The sequence below is a fragment of the Pseudophryne corroboree genome, chromosome 4 (genome assembly GCF_028390025.1).
Source record: "Pseudophryne corroboree isolate aPseCor3 chromosome 4, aPseCor3.hap2, whole genome shotgun sequence".
NCBI lineage: Eukaryota > Metazoa > Chordata > Amphibia > Anura > Myobatrachidae > Pseudophryne > Pseudophryne corroboree.
In genome coordinates this window covers 88642182-88657304 of record NC_086447.1, presented here as the reverse complement: position 1 = coordinate 88657304, position 15123 = coordinate 88642182, and the positions used below count along the sequence as shown (strand labels likewise).

The 15123-nt window shown below is 46.6% G+C and overlaps 1 protein-coding gene across 4 annotated transcripts in view; it reads right to left on the bottom strand.

Annotated features, from left to right (window-relative positions):
• The window catches only part of CD2AP (CD2 associated protein), a 171881-nt gene that overhangs the window by 23402 nt on the left and 133356 nt on the right, over positions 1-15123 (bottom strand). For 3 of the 4 annotated variants that reach the window (XM_063915247.1, XM_063915244.1, XM_063915245.1), the window contains 2 exons: positions 2164-2323; positions 124-266 (listed from right to left, as the gene is read on the bottom strand). In XM_063915247.1, the coding sequence (XP_063771317.1) occupies positions 124-266; positions 2164-2323 (303 nt within the window). Of the gene's footprint in view, positions 1-123; positions 267-2163; positions 2324-7673; positions 9092-15123 lie in introns of those variants that run through there. The other variant, XM_063915246.1, reaches the window with a different exon arrangement.

Below are 15123 nucleotides of genomic sequence, written 5' to 3'. Positions count from 1 at the left end.
AAGATGAATGTGGTAATACACAGAGACACATCAGAGGAGAGCAGTGATGCACACTGATCACATGCACTAATGGAGATTCCCCAGGGTTCTATACACACAGCAGCTACATAGACCGCCACATACCACTTTCTCTGGGGCTTTTCACCGCACTCGGCTCAACCTCCACGGATTTTGGTCGACTTAATATCTGTTCCAGGTCCATTTTTGTTTTACTAAACGGCTCAGGCTCAGACTTTGGTCGATTAATAGGCGACTCCCCATTCGGCCTAAGAGAAAACAAAGGAAGAGAATTATCTGGAACGTGGAAGATCAGGAGAAGTGCTTAAGTGTTCCATCAGCCTAATCCTAGAACGACCACGAGTAAATGCTAAAAAGTATGTTAAACATAAATACTATTGTGTTCAATGAATATGCCTTTATCAGCTCTAGTTACTTATCAAGACAATGCTTTAATAGCCGGGCTGGGACACGTCACTCAAACTACTAACTTGCACTAACAACTACAAGTCCCTAGGTGGCGTTGTGCACCTACCTACCGTGTTTCCCCGATAATAAGACACTGTCTTATTTATTGTTTTGGTCAAAAAACCACCATAGGGCTTATTTTCGGGGTAGGGCCTATTTTTATTAACATTGACAGCAATTTCAATAAACATAATTTGTGCCCACTTCTCTGGCCTCATTACTGCCCACAGCCATTCCTGCAGCCCCCTGCTTTCACTCACCTTCTCTCAGCGGCTCCTAGAGCTCTTATCCCCTCCGCGTCGCTCAGCTCACTGAATGACGCGGGTGCGACCTTTGGGTCACGCCAGTGTCACTCATGTGGGAGAGACCTGCGGAGGGGTAGCTCCGACAGTGCCTGACTGGCTGTTAATGCGCCGAGCCAGCCAGGCGCTGTCTCTCTCCTCTGGCAACGGGGGTGATGGAAGCTCAATCACCTCCTTTCAAGACTAAAAAAAAAACAAACAGTGAAAGGTTTGTGTACTGAAGCCCGGGCCCTGTGACACTGGCGGCAGCCATTTCTTGCGGGGGGTGGAGCTGGGTAGTTTACTGTAGTGCAGGGACCGGGCAAAATGGGGATTTAGATAGGGCTTACTTTCGGGGTAGGGCTTATTTTGGACAATTTATGAAAAGTGAGGGTAGGGCTTATTATCGGGGAAACACGGTATCAACCAACAGAACCAGTCAGTAAGTGATCTTATTACAGTGACATCAGACATCTAAAAATGAGGACTTAAAACGCACATATACCTATATATTCACACATTTATTTTTGCTATAGGCACTATAAAGCGCTCAGTCTGTCTATCAGCAATTCATTGGAGCATGGGGGGGTTATAAAGATATAACTGAGACACAGTTTTTTGTACTGGTTAGCATTACTGCCTCACAGCCCTGAGGCCTTGGGTTTGATGCCCACCAAAGCCCTGTGTGCAGTTTGTATGTTCTTCCCATGCTGTTGTGGGCTTCCTCCAGGTAGTCCAGCTTCCTCCCACATTTCATAAACATAATAAGTCACATGGCTCTAAACAAACAAATGAACCTTCGTGTGTATGTGTACATGGGGCAGGGAAACAGCAGACTGATGAGAATGACTGAAATGTCATCTGTACAACACTGCGGAATGTGTGCGCAATATAAATAATAGTTCATAAATAAAATTATCCAGGATAATGGTTACCTACACCCAAGAGTGCAAGACATGAGCGGACAGTCACCCGACCTCCCCCCCCATATTATGTTCTGGATACAAGTAAAGCCCACAAGAGAAGCAGCCCACCGTACACATCACCTCTTGCACTATAAGCAGGACCAGCCCCACACAGTATACTATACAGGACAGAACTAGGGATCAGTGACGAGTGAAACCCATCAGGCAGCCTTCTAATGCATTCAGATTAAAGCAGAGAGTCCATCATACAGAGAAATGACCGTCTCTGTTCAGGTGGATAGTGTGTGGATAAGGCCTTCAGTTGTCTGACGTACAGCAGTGATGCTGTTACCAGTTTATGGAACCAGTAATACAGGTGGTGATGGCGCTTCTGTACAGTAAGCACCTAGAGGAGAGACTCTGGGAACCCACGTCCATTATCAGCACAGAGTAATTAGTAAGTGGTCGCTGTAAGCACACAATCCTGTCATAGTTCTCCAGCAAAGTCTTACTTGGATGGGGGTGCAGTGAATGCTGGCTTCTCCGGCCGTTTGGGCGGGATGGTGGCTGGCTTGTGTAGACTATTAGACTTGTTTACAAGGATGGGTTTCTTTGGGGGTACCTGAGGTGCGGCTGGTTTGCAAGGCTTAGGATCCAAAAATGGCTTCTCTTCTGCAAAGAGACGTTAAGACAACTCAGTGTAAAGAAATCACTTGGCAGCAAATAACAATTCCAATTACTCTACCTAATGAAGACTGCAATGCCTACAAACCAGATGTACCCTCCTGCCACTGAGACACGGAATCTATGTTATTAGACTCCAATCCTTACGTATGAGCTCATATTACTGTAACAGACGTTTCATAAGTCAGAGACTAAAGGGCCCCATTCACCAATGCGACCGCATGTCGCAGGCGATCACCCCGGCAGGATCACCCAAGATATAGTATATGCTATCCTTTTGCTTACAATGTATCTTGGGCGATGCTGGGTGATCTCAGCCATGCCCCCAGGTCAGACCTGATTGAATGTGCAGCACATTCAATCTGATCCGATGATCACAGGAACGCGCATCGGATCAGAACGGAAACACCTCCAAAATGCCCGATTTCATCCGATATATCGGGCCAAATGCCCGAAATCAGATGAAATCGGGCATTATCGCTCTAGTGTATGGAGCCCTTAACACTAGCATGCCCTGTCAGCCTGGGACTCGAAGTTCTAAAAAATCTGTCAAACTGCAGTCTTCCCTCTAAGGAAAGTAAGACGCACGCACACACGCTCGCACACACACACACACACGCTCTCTTGGATTCCAAGGGGCTCAAAAGAATTGTAAATCTAGCACTAACCAGGACACGGAGCTCTGCTACAAGTTGTAGTAAGTCTAGCAGAAGCTATATAGCTTACTATACATGGAAGGAGGATTGTACACAGAGTATCTGTAGTACAGTGGTCACACCTGTAGTGTAAATGAATAACACTGGTAGGACTGTATCTGCTATAAATGCCATGCACTGTCAACGGGATATCAGAATACAGATGCCGGAATCACAATAGCCGGAATACCGAACGTATGTCTGTATAACGGGAGGGTTAGGGTATAGGCTGCGGGAAGGGAGGGGGAGTGTTAGGGTAAGACTGCAGGTGGAGGGAGTTTAGGCTGCGGGAAGGGAGGGGGAGGGTTAGGGGGTGGGCTGGGATTAGCGTTACCTGCCTCCTGCACCCATGTCGGGATTTCAAGCAGTTGAGGTGCCAGTGTCGGTATTGTGACGCTGACATTCTAACTGCCAGTATCCCGTACCCAATCCCTATCAACATAACCAAATGTTTGCAATTCACCAACCTTCAGTATAATGGGCCACTGAGCCTAGACTCAGACAGCCTTCTACATGGACAAACACATGTAAAAGTCACACAACTTGCTATACATGATGGGATTTATCCCCTTGACACAGTTACTGACATGGGACACCCCCTGGTGACTCAGTGCAGCAGGGTCCTTGTAATTTGGAGAGCACAAGGGGGGTCATTCCGAGTTGATCGCTAGCTGCCGTTGTTCGGAGCGCAGCGATCAGGCTAAAAATCGGTACTTCTGCGCATGCGTATGGCGCGCAGTGTGCACGCGCGACCTACTTTCACAAAAGCCGATGCAGTTTCACACAAGATCTAGCTACGCTTTTCAGTCGCACTGCTGATCGGCGAGTGACAGGAAGTGGGCGTTTCTGGGAGGTAACCGACAGTTTTCCGGGAGTGTGTGTAAAAACGCAGGCGTACCTGGGGAAACGGGGGAGTGGCTGGCCGAACGCAGGGCGTGTTTGTGATGTCAAAACAGGAACTAAACAGTCTGAAGTGATCGCAAGCTAGGAGTAAGTCTGGAGCTACTCAGAAACTGCACAATCTTTTTTTGTAGCAGCGCTGCGATCCTTTCGTTTGCACTTCTGCTAAGCTAAGATACACTCCCAGAGGACGGCGGCTTAGCGTTTGCACTGCTGCTAAAAACAGCTAGCAATGATCAACTCGGAATGAGGGCCCATGAGCATTAGAAATAGGTATATGAGCAAGATACACATTTTTGCATACACTGTATATAATGTTTTGCGGGTCTTTGACTTGTATCTCTGGAGAAAGTAAATGAGTAAGCATAAGACAAACATGGTAGATGGCAGGTAAAGGCGACTCCCTTAGATGTGGCTGAATAGGCATAAACACATGTGGGGCGGCATGTCTCTTGGAAGTGCTGGTGCAGAAATGCGCAATGATTATACAAATTTATTGTTCAGCTATTACCGATGGCTGCGGGTCGTGTTTGTACGGTGTTGTACTTCGTGCGAGTTATCATTGGGAATGTGACTTTTGCCTTCTCGAGTAACCCTGTAAACACTCTGTACTGTCTTTTGTATAGAAAAAGTATTAACCAGACACTCTTCCCCCTAAGATATTGCGCTTACCTGTATATTGGGATTACCGTATTCCCAGTAAGGTTAGAAACTGGCCCTGTGGCTATAACCTCTGTGCAATATACCAGAAAAACGTATTCTTACAGTGACAAGGCCGGACTGTACTAAAGATACACCTGCGCTGTTTATTAAAGCAGAACTGTGGAATTACCTAAGGAGAGCGTATATTATGTAAGTTATGTATTTTAACCTTCGCTATTGTGTTATGTACACTGAAAACAGAAGCCAGACAACGATTACGAACTCCTTACACAATGTGACAATAACCTACTTTTTTTTTTTCAACTTTATTTTTAAAGCTTTTGCATTAAGACAAAATCGCACAATAGGTAAATCACATAGTGATGTGCCTCCCCACTTATACTACATATACGATACGTACGCATGCGGCTGCTATTATACAACTTGCCACGAATAGCTGCAGCGGCTGCACGTACCATTAATTTCAAAGGGAGTAGGTGTGTCTCCAAGGAAACCGTGGTTTGGGAGCAAGATCCAGGAGAGTCAGAGCCTTGGTCCAAGAGAGACAACAAATACTTGACTTTGTCGTCTCAGCTGCCAGTAAAGTAGGCATCAGAGCAGACACCTACTTTTCCGAATTAGCTTAAGAGGTTATTCAGGTAAGCACCTGGTGATCTCTGGTAACGTCAGAAGAAAACGGATGGAGATTTCAGTTTCAGCAGGCGTGAGGTATGACCAGAAGCGTCCAGATACGCGGCAGGACCTCTGACACACCAGCCAAGACGAGTCCTCACAACAGCTAGCCCCACTCAACCCCCGTCTCAGCGACTCCTGGAGTTGCCAATCAGAGCAAGCCAGAGAACCACAAAGCCCCCTGAAAAAACACCCCAAGGCCGCCAAGGTACAGGAGGATGGTGGCAATTAGCTCCCCAGTACAGTGACAGGACCCCAGGCTCGTAGTGAAAGGAGAGTCACAAAGTTCAAGTTGAGGAGCACAGTCTCCATGTCACCAGGCGATGTTAAAATCAGAAACCACCGGTGGCTGTTAGAAGGGTCCTGCAGATAAATCAACTCTGCATCTTTTAGTAAGTTCACGCTGATGTAAGTATGGCGGTCATGCAGACCGTCCACGTTGATGGCCGAATGCTGGTGGAAAGCAGTCTCCGAGATCAGTACTCACTCCAGGACAATCTGCTACCGAAGGGGAACACATCCTAATGCTCTGAAATCAGAAAATACCCAAGTACGGTAGAGGAAATGCAGACCTCGGGAGCAGTCCTAAAAGCATCCATGCTCGAGGTGCCACCCACCGGAAGCCTCTTCTTTCTTTCTTTTAATAAAATATTGCAGATTGCTTGCTTTATTTTCTTTTTGCAGATTTACTTGTTTGGTGCCAAGAACGGTCTACATCCGGCAGCAGCGACAGCAGAACCAGGAGAGAAGGTCTAGGAAGTGCATCTACAAGGTTCCATGTAAATCTTTTTGGGAAGAAGGACAAAGATGTGAGAAACCGGTTTAGTCTCTCGTGTCCAGTCATCACGGAATCTCTGGAGACTGTGCCGCGTTACCATGAATCCCCAATACTGTAAGTAGAGGCTGTTAGGCCAGCGAGGACGTCCAGCCTGTTTCTAATCAGGTAATGCAGTAGGTTGCACAGGCATCCACCATGAACATAGACCAGTTTATTAATTTGCAATTGTTATTTCTTTTTACAGAACAGAGTAATTTTACAACACTGCTCATTTTCCATTTTATGCACGTCGCTGGGATTGTAGGTGCAATGCACGTTAACCCTCGCACCACCAGTACGAAACAAATGAGTATTTTATAACTGGAACTATTACTATCAATAAGTGATTCTGTAGCCAGGGAGTATCCATGAGTCCTTCATAATGAGAAAATCAGGGATGTAATATAGATTATTTGACAGGCAATATGAAAAATTAGGCAAGTGGACAATGTACTAATGCAATGTTATTATTCTGTAAGAAAACATAATAGGTCATTTTGTTCCCACAAATTTGGATTTGTATACATTGTAGTATATAGAACCTCATTGCTGCAACATTGCTCAAGGTACGTGATCAAAACTTACAGATGTGTCCACTTACATCCAGCCTCCCTGCACGTTATACAACCCTACTAGTCACACCATGCCGTGGTGAGACTTGATAGCGCCAACGTCTATCCGTGTGACTGTTTCCATTAAAATGTGTCTTATTAAAAAAAACACGGTGTAAATAGGAAGCACAAGCAGCTTTTGCCGATTAAAATGATATGCGGCATGCCTATATTCTGTGTGTGACCGCAGCTGTAGATGCATCCGAAATGGTATGTTACAGTGTATTCCTAGAAATCAGCCACTGTAGTATTATTATTATCCTGTATTTATATGGCGCCACATGGGATCCGCAGCGCCCAATTACACAGTAAACAAATAAGCAAAACATGAAGACAGTGACTTACAGCGCAAAACAATATAGGACAAGGACAGGGTATATGAACATAGCTGTGTCAGTAAATAGCACTAATATGTATTAGGGTGGCAGAAAATCAAAGGATTTGTGCCATCAAAGGGAGTCTTGAAAAGAAGATAGGTTAAGAGACATAAAAGCACATGAGGGAGGAGGGACCTGCTCGTGAGAGCTTACATTCTAAAGGGGAGGAGCACACAGGACAGGGGTGACACAGATGGGGTAGAAAGTGAGTGCGGGCCACAGAAGGCTTAGGATGAGATGACTGTAATGTAGCATTTTGTATGCAGATGCAGCCGCACATAGAATACAGGCACGCCGCATTTGAATAAGCTGCTTGCTTGTCTTGCGAATAGGACGCATTTTTCGACAGAAAAGACGCCGGACACTAACGAAGTTGCACAGGACCGGTCACCTCGCTCATGCCAGACATATCCCGCTGCGTGGCCTATTGAGGCAAGATTTATAAAGACACATCTGTAACCCTGACAACTGCGCTAAATTAGGAGTGCTTGTGATGTTAACCAATAAACTAACAAAAACAATTTCATCAGTAGTCCCAGCACATGCAGGCAGAGATAACAATCAAATGAATTCCATTTAAATTACAACTATTACTGCAAAAATAGACACTAAAGCAACTTTTTTATTTATTACTATACCTTCATCACACCACAGTATGCTTTGGTATAAATATTGTACAAAACAGTACATTTTATCCTTAATTAAAACAATAAAACAACGCGATCCAGCCGAACAGCAAGAACTGGATTACTTAACACATGCCTATACCATACTGGTGAAAGAATGAGCACCCGTTTTCAAGGCGCTGACCAGTTTCGGAGGAGCCCTCACGTACATGCGGCATAACTGCACTGTGCTCAATTTTTTCATATCTCCATCCAGACTGGAGAGCCTATTAAGAAGTAGATCGCTGTTTTGTTGGAGCACCCATAAGATCATACAACTGGACTTTCCCATATGGAAGAAAACAAGAGAATGAGGGTCATATCATACAACAGTACGGTATGCAGCTAACATACCGCCACGCGGGATCCCGGCGATCACAATGCCGATGCAGAGATCCCGCACAGCGGTACATTATCGGCGCCGCAGGCTTTTCTCAGTCTATGGGTGTCCACAACCCGTGACGGCAGCGTGGCAAGCGCAGCGAGCCCGCAAGGGGATAACTAGTGCTCGCCACTCTTCCGGCATCCTGGTGGCCGGGATGCCGGCGTCGGTATAATGACGGCAGGCAGTTACTCATACCGATACCCACAGTACTTGTGGGATGTGCTTAGGCTACGTTTCAGTATTCCATCGTTATCTAGGTGTGCAAGATCTCTCTATAATCTGTAATGGACCCGCACCATAACAAATTTGCTGAGAATTTAAAAAAACTGCGATGTTAGAAATAAATATATATATCATACACCTCATTATGGTAGCAGACACTTGTAATGCACAGCACAAATTTAACAAAATAACAGTGAATACAAAGAACTATTTAGTCTTTCTAAGTCTTCTCCGACGAGATCCTTGGTTAGGCCTGTGTGGACTTGGCTGGAAATGAGTGAGCTGAGGAGCAGTGGCTGCTGGAACAGGGGCAGATTTTGGTCCCACTGCTCCCTGTGGTTCTACCTTACCTATGCCAGGCGCCAGCTCTTGGCCAAGGTTGTCTTGTGACGGCTCATTTCTCGGTGGTATTTGTTTACCCAATAAGACCAACATTTGGGTGTTGGCCCTGATGGCGGAGGTCTGCTCCCACAGAATTTCAATCTGCTCCTGCTGCAGGGCTATCTGTTTGTACTGCAGGGAAAGCTGCTCCTGCTGCAGAGCCATCTGTGTTCGCTGCAGGGAAAGTTGCTCCTGCTGCAGGGTCAGCTGCGATCGTGAGCTCTCTCGGCAGGCCGCCATATCTTCCTGCAGCTCCTCCATAATCCGGATTACAGGTGAAGGAGGATGAGGCGGAGGCGAGGGACTAGCGGGTGGTAGGTGTTCGTGTCTTGCTCTTTCCGCCCTCTCGTCAATAGTTGCTTGTGTGTCTATGACAAGGAGCGACAATGTCAGACAGCTTTTCAATACTAATTCTACACAACACCTAGTGAGCACCTTCCATTTATACTATTCAGCACTATTAGATAACAAAGTTTAAATAGCGCTACAATGAACAAATATCACATGCCAAAGACACCCAATGGTATACATATTGTAGGACAGCGGGAGCAAACTAAAACCAAAGCACAGCACATAACATGCAAGAGCCATACAGTGAGGATGCACAAGTGGACAAGATGAAAGGCGGAGAGAGGGCCCTGCTAATGAGGGCTTAATTAAAGACTATACATTACCTGGATCGGTGCTTGGTGCTGCGGGTGGTACATCTGTCATATGTGCCATGTCATGCACTCCTTCAATCTGTTGTAAGTAATGCCCGGCAGTACTGTCCTCTCATGTGCTAGTCTTCGGCCACCTCTTTTCTCCCCACATGTTGCTGATCATCTCTCATGCTTTAAAGTCTTGTCATTTGTTTCCTTCACACCTACTCCTTGGAGAACGGTGACAGAGCCGTTACATGGCCGATAGTTGCCCGTTGGCGCTGTTCGGCTGGTGAAGAAAGCGACCAGTTCGCCCACAGCATCATTTCAAACATAGGGGCAGATGTATTAACCTGGAGAAGGCATAAGGAAGTGATAAACCTGTGATATGTGCAAGGTGATAAAGGCACCAGCCAATCAGCTCCAATATGTAAATTAACAGTTAGGATTTGATTGGCTGGTGCCTTTATCACCTTGCACATATCACTGGTTTATCACTTCCTTATGCCTTCTCCAGGTTAACACATCTGCCCCATAGTAATCACAACTGTTTCCACTTCAACAATGCTGAAATGTAGCGGTCGTCTTTTGATAGGTTTCTGCCTGCTTGGTCCTGGCTGGTTTTCAGATGTCCACATTCTCTCACTGTGTTCCTGAATGACGACGATTACAGGGCACGTATTGCAGGCCTTACTATAGCCGTGTTTTCCCTGTGGGTATGCCACACTCTGTAAAACTCTGACCAGGGGCATTCTTGACGCTTGAGGCACTTGTAGCGATTCTGCACGTAGCCTGCGTAATGCCGTTGTAATGTACAGCCAATATCTCCAAGGAGGATCTGGTAATCCTGACAAAATGTGTGGACGGGTACCTTGCTGGCAGGGCATAAAGGGTGCGTGGTGTGCGATCCGCACAGCCCTAGGCATTATACGCCCCAATGCACCGATAATGGTATCGCCCGCAGATACCAAGACACATCCGAAGCAGGAATAGGCAATTTCTGTACAATATTCTTACATTCTGAATGCAACGATTGCTAATCAACAATGCTCTAAATAGATATAATAAGTAATAGACTTGGAATACAACCATACTATAAAGTAGAATGACACTTTATTCTCCATGTAACGTGAAGATACTCTTTTTAAAACATAAGACCCAAATGCGTGTTATTGTATTTATTTCTTGACACTTAGGGCGGTATTCAATTCTTTTTCACCCCCTTCCATACCCATTCTGTTTCTGCTGACGGGTGTGGTATCATCATTTCAGCTCTTTACCCCTGTGATAGCGAGGCGCCCTAAAGCTTTACGCAGCTAAACCTGATTACTATGGGTGCGATCTGCGCAATAACGGGTATCACTTTAGAAAGGAGATTGGGCGTGATATATCATTTGAATACCACCCTAAAAGTGCATTCATATACAGGTCATCTGACTAGATAAGCTCTTTCATATATACAACATATTTAGATTTGCATACGTGTCACAGAACATGCAGCAGAGGAGGATACACTAGGAGACCCCCAGCAGCTGCAAGATCCATGACATTATGGTATGTCCATTACCTATATCACACACACGATGTCTTCTCCTGAACAGGTGCTGGACCAGGATTACGGCTATAATAGGTGACCAATATACTTGGGGACATATTCCAGAGGAATCGATGGAGCTACTAAACTAATATTTGTTTGATGTATTGCTTTTAAAATAAGAATTTACTTACCGATAATTCTATTTCTCGGAGTCCGTAGTGGATGCTGGGGTTCCTGAAAGGACCATGGGGAATAGCGGCTCCGCAGGAGACAGGGCACAAAAAGTAAAGCTTTAGGATCAGGTGGTGTGCACTGGCTCCTCCCCCTATGACTCTCCTCCAAGCCTCAGTTAGGATACTGTGCCCGGACGAGCGTACACAATAAGGAAGGATTTTGAATCCGGGTAAGACTCATACCAGCCACACCAATCACACTGTACAACCTGTGATCTGAACCCAGTTAACAGTATGATAACAGCGGAGCCTCTGAAAAGATGGCTCACAACAATAATAACCCGATTTTTGTAACTATGTACAAGTAATGCAGATAATCCGCACTTGGGATGGGCGCCCAGCATCCACTACGGACTCCGAGAAATAGAATTATCGGTAAGTAAATTCTTATTTTCTCTATCGTCCTAGTGGATGCTGGGGTTCCTGAAAGGACCATGGGGATTATACCAAAGCTCCCAAACGGGCGGGAGAGTGCGGATGACTCTGCAGTACCGAATGAGAGAACTCCAGGTCCTCCTTAGCCAGGGTATCAAATTTGTAGGATTTTACAAACGTGTTTGCCCCTGACTAAATAGCCGCTCTGCAAAGTTGTAAAGCCGAGACCCCTCGGGCAGCCGCCCAAGATGAGCCCACCTTCCTTGTGGAATGGGCATTTACATATTTTGGCTGTGGCAGGCCTGCCACAGAATGTGCAAGCTGAATTGTATTACACATCCAACTAGCAATAGTCTGCTTAGAAGCAAGAGCACCCAGTTTGTTGGGTGCATACAGGATAACAGCAAGTCAGTTTTCCTGACTCCAGCCGTCCTGGAACCTATACTTTCAGGGCCCTGACAACATCCAGCAACTTGGAGTCCTCCAAGTCCCTAGTAGGCGCAAGGCACCACAATAAGCTGGTTCAGGTGAAACACTGACACCACCTTAGGGAGAGAACTGGGGACGAGTCCGCAGCTCTGCCCTGTCCGAATGGACAAACAGATATGGGCTTTTTTGAGAAAAAACCCACCAATTTGACACTCGCCTGGCCCAGGCCAGGGCCAAGAGCATGGTCACTTTTCATGTGAGATGCTTCACATCCACAGATTTGACTGGTTTTAAACCAATGTGATTTGAGGAATCCCAGAACTACGTTAAGATCCCACAGTGCCACTGGAGGCACAAAAGGGGGTTGTATATGCAATACTCCCTTGACAAACTTCTGGACTTCAGGAACTGAAGCCAATTCTTTCTGGAAGAGAATCGACAGGGCCGAAATTTGAACCTTAATGGGCCCCAATTTGAGGCCCATAGACACTCCTGTTTGCAGGAAATGCAGGAATCGACCGAGTTGAAATTTCTTCGTGGGGCCTTCCTGGCCTCACACCACGCAACATATTTTCGCCACATGTGGTGATAATGTTGTGCGGTCACCTCCTTCCTGGCTTTGACCAGGGTAGGAATGACCTCTTCCGGAATGCCTTTTTCCCTTAGGATCCGGCGTTCCACCGCCATGCCGTCAAACGCAGCCGCGGTAAGTCTTGGAACAGACATGGTACTTGCTGAAGCAAGTCCCTTCTTAGCGGCAGAGGCCATAAGTCCTCTGTGAGCATCTCTTGAAGTTCCGGGTACCAAGTCCTTCTTGGCCAACCCGGAGCCATGAGTATAGTTCTTACTCCTCTACGTCTTATAATTCTCAGTACCTTAGGTATGAGAAGCAGAGGAGGGAACACATACACCGACTGGTACACCCACGGTGTTACCAGAACGTCCACAGCTATTGCCTGAGGGTCTCTTGACCTGGCGCAATACCTGTCCCGTTTTTTGTTCAGACGGGACGCCATCATGTCCACCTTTGGTATTTCCCAACGGTTCACAATCATGTGGAAAAACTTCCCGATGAAGTTTCCACTCTCCCGGGTGGAGGTCGTGCCTGCTGAGGAAGTCTGCTTCCCAGTTTCCACTCCCGGAATGAAACACTGCTGACAGTGCTATCACATGATTTTCCGCCCAGCGAAAAGTCCTTGCAGTTTTTGCCATTGCCCTCCTGCTTCTTGTGCCGCCCTGTCTGTTTACGTGGGCGACTGCCGTGATGTTTTTCCCACTGGATCAATACCGGCTGACCTTGAAGCAGAGGTCTTGCTAAGCTTAGAGCATTATAAATTTACCCTTAGCTCCAGTATATTTATGTGGAGAAAAGTCTCCAGACTTGATCACACTCCCTGGAAATTTTTTCCTTGTGTGACTGCTCCCCAGCCTCTCGGGCTGGCCTCCGTGGTCACCAGCATCCAATCCTGAATGCCGAATCTGCGGCCCTCTAGAAGATGAGCACTCTGTAACCACCACAGGAGAGACACCCTTGTCCTTGGATATAGGGTTATCCGCTGATGCATCTGAAGATGCGATCCGGACCATTTGTCCAGCAGATCCCACTGAAAAGTTCTTGCGTGAAATCTGCCGAATGGAATTGCTTCGTAGGAAGCCACCATTTTTACCAGGACCCTTGTGCAATGATGCACTGACACTTTTCCTGGTTTTAGGAGGTTCTTGACTAGCTCGGATAACTCCCTGGCTTTCTCTTCCGGGAGAAACACCTTTTTCTGGACTGTGTCCAGAATCATCCCTAGGCACAGCAGACGTGTCGTCAGGATCAGCTGCGATTTTGGAATATTTAGAATCCATCCGTGCTGTTGTAGCAGTATCCGAGATAGTGCTACTCCGACCTCCAACTGTTCCCTGGACTTTGCCCTTATCAGGAGATCGTCCAAGTAAGGGGTAATTAAGACGCCTTTTCTTCGAAGAAGAATCATCATTTCGGCCATTACCTTGGTAAAGACCCGGGGTGCCGTGGACAATCCAAACGGCAGCGTCTGAAACGGACAGTGACAGTTCTATACCACGAACCTGAGGTACCCTTAGTGAGAAGGGCAAATTTGGGACATGGAGGTAAGCATCCCTGATGTCCCGGGACACTATATAGTCCCCTTCTTCCTGGTTCGTTATCACTGCTCTGAGTGACTCCATCTTGATTTGAACCTTTGTAAGTGTTCAAATTTTTTTAGATTTAGAATAGGTCTCACCTAGCCTTCTGGCTTCAGTACCACAATATAGTGTGGAATAATACCCCTTTCCTTGTTGTAGGAGGGGTAATTTGATTATCACCTGCTGGGAATACAGCTTGTGAATTTTTTTCCATACTGCCTCCTTGTCGGAGGGATACCTTGGTAAAGCAGACTTCAGGAGCCTGCGAGGGGGAAACGTTTCGACATTCCAATCTGTACCCCTGGGATACTACTTGTAGGATCCAGGGGTCCTGTACGGTCCCAGCGTCATGCTGAGAGCTTGGCAGAAGCGGTGGAAGGCTTCTGTTCCTGGGAATGAGCTGCCTGCTGCAGTCTTCTTCCCTTTCCTCTATCCCTGGGCAAATATGACTCTTATAGGGACGAAAGGACTGAGGCTGAAAAGACGGTGTCTTTTTCTGCAGAGATGTGACTTAGGGTAAAAACGGTGGATTTTCCAGCAGTTGCCGTGGCCACCAGGTCCGATGGACCGACCCCAAATAACTCCTCTTCCTTTATACGGCAATACACCTTTGTGCCGTTTGGAATCTGCATCACCTGACCACTGTCGTGTCCATAAACATCTTCTGGCAGATATGGACATCGCACTTACTCTTGATGCCAGAGTGCAAATATCCCTCTGTGCATCTCGCATATATAGAAATGCATCCTTTAAATGCTCTATAGTCAATAAAATACTGTCCCTGTCAAGGGTATCAATATTTTTAGTCAGGGAATCCGACCAAGCCACCCCAGCTCTGCACATCCAGGCTGAGGCGATCGCTGGTCGCAGTATAACACCAGTATGTGTGTATATACTTTTATATGATATTTTCCAGCCTCCTGTCAGCTGGCTCCTTGAGGACGGCCCTATCTATAGACGGTACCGCCACTTGTTTTGATAAGCGTGTGAGCGCCTTATCCACCCTAAGGGGTGTTTCCCAACGCGCCCTA